Here is a 6,000-nt window from a genome sequence, read left to right as displayed (position 1 = left end):
ACTTTCTCTCTTCAATTTAAGGTAGAAACACACTATTATCATGTCACATGAATTTGCGTGATTTCACTGTTTGGTGAAAATTGTGAAATTGGTCATTTTCAAAATGAATTTTCACAGTTCATCCTCTTCTTCAGATTTTGAAGAAGATTTAGAAAGTGCATGTGTTTTTCTTATAGCCGAGAAAACAAAAATAAGCAATGGATACACAACAAACTTGAACAGAACAGAAAAGGGTGAATTCCATCATTTACTAAAGGACTTAGAAGACGATGAAAATCGTTTTCAGAATAAAGAAGAATTTAATTTCCTATATGATCTTACTTATTAAGGTGACATACAAAGGCAAAATAGTGCCAAGGAAAAATTAGTTGTATGTTTAAGGTAAGTTTTAATACTGTAAGTTTAATTTTGAATAAGGTTTTATTCTGTCAAAATATAAAACAGGTATTTTTAATTTAATAACAAAAAAATATATATATTCAATTTATTATGAAATTATTATGAGTTGTACAAATTGAAATGATCAACTTGTTCCATCCTCTAAATTTGTTAATTGTAATAATGTTGGTCTATTTCCCTCTTGGCGGATTTGCGGTGAGTAGCTGAGCAGCTGGTTGAAGTCGAGGGTTTTTCAGAATAGGCAGAGGAACATTCTTGATGCTGTTGACTGTACTGTTGGTTTTCGGATATTCTTATTTGGGCACTCAAAACAGCATTACTTAATTGTAGTTTAATTTTTGCTTGTTCAATAAATGGTAACTTTTTTGTCATTTTCGACATGCTCCAAAAAAACATGTCAGTTTCATCCATTTCTGTTGTGTTTATATGTTTCTCTTCAAATTTTCTTTTTCTTAGCATGGCACTTTTCTTTAGTGTATTTGCCATACCTTGAATAGAGTTATGACGTCCTTCCCATTTTCTTCTCTTGATAATTTGTACACGTGATGATGAAATTTCTTCATTATTATCTGATGTACTCTCGTTTTGTGTATTAGATATTTCAGAGTTTGCACTGATGCTTCTGTTGAGTTCTTGTTCCTCTGAATTATCCTCTTGTGAATTTTTATCTACTTGTAAATTTTTATCTGTTTCATCATCATTCTGAGTGTCTTGTATATCATCTTCATTGTCAGTTATGTTGATTTGAGTTTTCCTACTGTCTAAGAATGGTAAAAGAAATGACATTTGCGATTCGAATTTCCATAGAGGTATATTCTTAGCTGCATCTCCACTTTTCTTAGTACGACGCCTGTTGACTGCATTCCAGAAGCACCTTCGTAATTTATCCCACCTGCTTTTCACAGCTTCAGCTTTAACAGAAAAAAGAATATATTTCTACCAGGAAATAATATTGAAGTCTTTTTCTACACTTTGAGCTTATTTTGATAACGTGATAAAATTAATATTCAAATTCTTAAAGGTCTGCATAAAATAACAAAGAAAGAGGCCCCAAAAAACTATATGTATAATGATTATGAAATTAGTATTTTACAACAATAAAACAAAGTTTATTGAGATAGTGTTTTCTTTTCAGGTTTTTGGCAACCCGTAATTCTTTTCAAAGCTTAGGTTTTAGTTTCCGGTTAGATTTCAGTGCAGTTCAAAAAGTAGTGATCAATGTGGGTGACACCATTCTGCATAAGTTGGAACCCACTGCAGTACCAGAACCAAGTGAAGAGCTTTGGAAAAAGTCAGCAGCTAAATACAAGGCACTATGGAATTTCACAAACTGCATTGCAGCCATAGACAGAAAACAAATATTCAGTGCCCAATTAATGCAGGCTCAACCTTTTACAGTTATAGGGGGGGGGGCTCATTTTATTGTGCCGTTAGCACTTGTATTTTTTTTTGATTTGGTAGTTGTTGGCGCATCGGCTTCTGTGGCCATATTGCACCTCCGAAGGTTTTTGCAGTACTTTGATCCAAGCCAGAGGCGGGAATCGAACCCACGACCTTTGGGTTGCCGGGCAGGTACTTTACCCACTCGGCTAGCACTTGTAGATCCTGAATATAAGTTTATTGCAATTGATGTAGATTCATATGGAAGAAATAGTGATGGAACTGTTTTTTCAAAATCAAACTTTGGTAAAAAAAACTCAAGTCCAATTAACTCAGCGTTCCTGCTGTCACTCCCTTATTTGAAAATGGTGAGCCACAGCCACATGTTATTATGGGGGGGTGAAGCATTTCCATTAAAAACATACTTGCTTCGGCCCTATAGCCGACATCATTCAGGAGGAGATGAGGCTAAGAAAATTATCGATTGTCCAGAGCTAGACAAGTAATATAAAATGCTTTTGGCATTCTAACTGCTCGAAGGAGAGTCCTTTAGAGATACAGCCCCAAACAGTTCAAAAAGTGATGCATGCTACCTTCACAATATGTTATACAAGGAAAGTGAAATACCTGCCGAAATAGAACCTTTACCACCTAATGCTGCCTTACAGAATTTAGGTTTCCTTTGAAGAAATGCTATGTGTGAAACTTTCCATGTTCTAGAAGGGGATGAATCAGATTCGTCCACTGGATGTCAATGGTTAGACTGTTGATCCTGCTCAGATAGTTGGCAAACTGAATAAGTTTGCATTTACATTCACACGAGGAGCTATTTAGGGAGGGGTATTCCAGAAGGTTATCAAACTCTAACATGGAACTAAAGAATTTTGCAATAACTAAGAACAAAGTGGAGGAGAAATTGTTGAAGTTAAACATAAGAAAGGCATCTGGGGATGGAATGGAATCTATCCAGTTACATTAAAGGAGGCAGCAAAGGAAGTAAGCAAACCCTTAGCCATTATTATGAGAGCATCTCTGGATTTGGAGGCAGGGTTCCCATGGACTGGAGATGTGAAAATGTATCCTCCATTCACAAAGATTGACACAAGTAATTACAGAACTGTTAGTCTAACTTTTGTTCTGGGGAAAATAATGGAGTCACTAGTTAAAGAAGCAATGTAGGATCATCTAGACCAGACAGCAGTTACAGTTTAGATACAGCATGGGTTTCTTAAGGGGAAGTCTTGTCTGACAAATTTGACCGAATACTATGATGTGGTCACTTAGGAACTGGATGTAAAAATGAATTTTGATATCATATACTTGGATTTCAGGAAAGCTTTCATACTCTTGCACATAAAAGACTGCTGTACAAATTGGAGTATGGCATTAAGGGAAAGTTGCTGCTATGGATAAAGGGATGGCTGAGTAGGAGAAGACAGAGTGGTAATCAATGGATACTGCTCTTCATGGACTAATGTTATTAGTGGAGTTCCCCAGGGTTTGCCATTCGACCCATTGTTTTTTTTTTATTTTATTTATCAATGATATTGATGAAGGTATATCAGGCTTAATGTCCAAGTTTGTGGACAATATGGAAGTTGGCAGGGTTGTTAATGACAGTATGCTACTGCAACAGTATCTATAAAAGTTGAGCATATGGGCTGAGAGGTAGCAACTAAAGTTTAACGTTGATCCAAAGTACTGCATATGGGTAGCAGTAACCCCATGTACTAACTGTGCTGTACTACACTCGGGTAGTTCAGAATGAAAAAGACATGGGTATTATTGTGCAACTAGATATGAAGTTTTTTGAGCAGTGCAGGCAGGCTGCCAGAACAGCTAATGGGGTCTTGCTAATGATATACAGGAATTTTGCTAGCAGGGATAAGGAAATTTGGTTGTTTGGGTTTTAATGGTATATCATTATTTTCTGAACCGTCACTGCTCCAGGCAGGGATAAGGAGGTGATTATCCCTTTGTATAAGGTGATGGTTAAGCCACACCTTGAGTACTACATACAGGTATGGAGGCCTCATTTTAGGAAGGATGTAGAGCTGCTGGAATGAGTACAGGGATGGGCAGTGAGATTTGTGAGAGGAACAAAGGGTTGCTCTTATGAAGAAAGGCTTAAGTTTCGCAAATTGCGGCACCTGTGAGGAGATCTGATTGAGATGTATAATGCCTTGAATGGTTTGAGTAATCTCAATGCTGATGATATTCTTCCTCTTGATCAGAGTATACACCTGAGGGGGCATAAATTCAAACCGAGAAAGACAGTTGCAGAATAGATGTGCAGAAATATGCCTTTAGCCAGCGGGTAGTTGATTGCTGGAATAAACTTCTATCCATCTGTTGTTATGGAAGTTGATAGCTTAAATAAATTCAAGGAAGAAACTAGACAAACTTTTGGAGTGAATGTATGTACTATAATGGGTGGAATGGGAAGGTTTTTTTTTTTTTTTGGGCTATGGCTATATAAGCATGCTTTCTTGCATCATATGCCTCTACTAATGCTAATGAGACACATTTAAAATATCTCCTGCAGGTTCAGTACCATGACAGCAAGCAACAGTTTATCTTGGAAGAATACAAAATTAAAAACAAAAACTAGGTACCTAGATATTTTTTACATTTACCTTTTACATTTAAACAACAAAATTCACAATAATTTCCTATTATAGTACAAGAAAATATGCATATGTATGTCATTCACAGCAACTTGAAGTTTATTAATTATAATCATACAGATGTATATAGCTAATATAATAATAACCCCTTAAAATTTACCTGTCGTTTTGAAATCTCTTCCTATTTCTTGCCAAGCTTCTTGCCGCATATTTTTATCTCTGTAATTTGGTGATTTAACATCATATAGCACCTCGTGCAATCTCACTTTTTCTATTAGCATTTCTTCCATTTTTCTCTGCTCACGCTATTATTACACGTCATAAAATTTTTGTTGTAACAGAAAATGTGAATACTGAAAACATGAGTCTGCCTATATGTTACAGCGAAGGACAAGTGCCTCCTACCAATATAACTAAATGGGAAACATGGCTCTCGCAAATTTGACGTTTTCATGTGAGATGGATTATCACGTCACGTGGATTCACGTGACGTGATAATCACAGTGCCTTTCTACCAATAGACGCTCAAAACCGGCCAACGGAGGAAAATATACCAACATTACAAATAACAAATTTAGAGATGTAATAAGTCGATCATTTCAATTTGTACAACTCGTAACAATATTTCGTTAGCGTTTACAAGCGGGTACTACTGCCGTTGATTTTTCCGAATCCGTGGCGTGACGCAGTGTTCGACAAGCGTTGCTCCTATAAATGATCACGTGATATACGTACTGAGAGAACCGACGAAACTGCTCCTTGCATTCGTAAGCTGGTCACGTGACATCAATGGCGCTATGCCAGTGCTTCCCTCGGATCTCGGCAACCAGCAGTCTGAGAAAATACTTGTACAGCAATGGCGCTATGCCAGTGGCATTACGGTAATCCTGCACTTTAGTGTCGTGAGTCACGATCAGCCATCCAGTCACCACAGCTCGGAACTGTCGTGAATCGTATTATGACGGGCAGTTCTGACTTGACTGAGCGTGCGCAACACTCACTCTATCTGTCGATTGCTGCTGTGTCAGCCAATCTACGTGCTGGGAATTGTTTGTTTTATTTAGTTGTTGGCGAATCGGCTTCTGTGGCCATAATGCACCCCCCAAGGTTTTTGCAGTACTGTGATCCAAGCCCGAGGCGGAATTCGAACCCGCGACCTTTGGGTTGCCAGGCAGACACACCCGGCTAGCCCGGTCGGCTCTGGGAATTGTCATGCAGCATGCGCGACACTCCGTATCTGCCAGTCCATATATTCTGACGAAGTTCAGACTTCACTGAGCATGCGCGACACCAACTATATCTGCTGGTCTGTGCTGCGAATAGTCACGGAGCATGCGCACCACTCACTATACCCTGGCAATGTACTACGTACTCGCAGTATTTTCGTTTTTCAGAAAGAATAAAAAACAATTTTCTCCCTACATAAAAGAATTTGATTTTAAAAATGAAAGTAGAAAGCTATAAAACTATAAAGGAAATAAATAATTATTGTTAATTTTTAATTATTATTTTCAGAGCCCCCAGTAGAACAACATCTTGTCCGCCACGCCGCTGGGAGATGAGTCAAGCTGTCCACGGTACTCTGGCTGCTGTC

The 6,000-nt window shown here is 37.9% G+C and overlaps 1 protein-coding gene across 1 annotated transcript; it reads right to left on the bottom strand.

Annotated features, from left to right (window-relative positions):
• Positions 1 to 511: 511 nt before the first annotated feature.
• On the bottom strand, positions 512 to 5,325 carry LOC150077935 (uncharacterized). Its single transcript, XM_090384644.1, has 2 exons — positions 4,567 to 5,325; positions 512 to 1,310 (listed from the first exon to the last, which is right to left on the bottom strand). The coding sequence occupies exons 1-2, from the start codon at positions 4,694 to 4,696 to the stop codon at positions 550 to 552; spliced, it is 891 nt and encodes a 296-aa protein (XP_090240770.1). The 5' UTR covers positions 4,697 to 5,325; the 3' UTR covers positions 512 to 549.
• Positions 5,326 to 6,000: the final 675 nt, after the last annotated feature.

This window comes from Mastigoproctus giganteus, chromosome 11 (genome assembly GCF_048544385.1).
Source record: "Mastigoproctus giganteus isolate SK-2022 chromosome 11, ASM4854438v1, whole genome shotgun sequence".
NCBI classification, from domain to species: Eukaryota; Metazoa; Arthropoda; class Arachnida; order Uropygi; family Thelyphonidae; genus Mastigoproctus; species Mastigoproctus giganteus.
This window is presented reverse-complemented; position numbering and strand designations above follow the sequence as displayed.

Coding starts and splice junctions, on each gene's coding strand:
- LOC150077935 (XM_090384644.1), bottom strand. CDS start 4,696: ATGGAAGAAATGCTAATAGAAAAAGTGAGATTGCACGAGGTGCTATAT. Junction 1,311..4,566: donor AAGAGATTTCAAAACGACAG/GTAAATTTTAAG, acceptor TTTCTGTTAAAG/CTGAAGCTGTGAAAAGCAGG.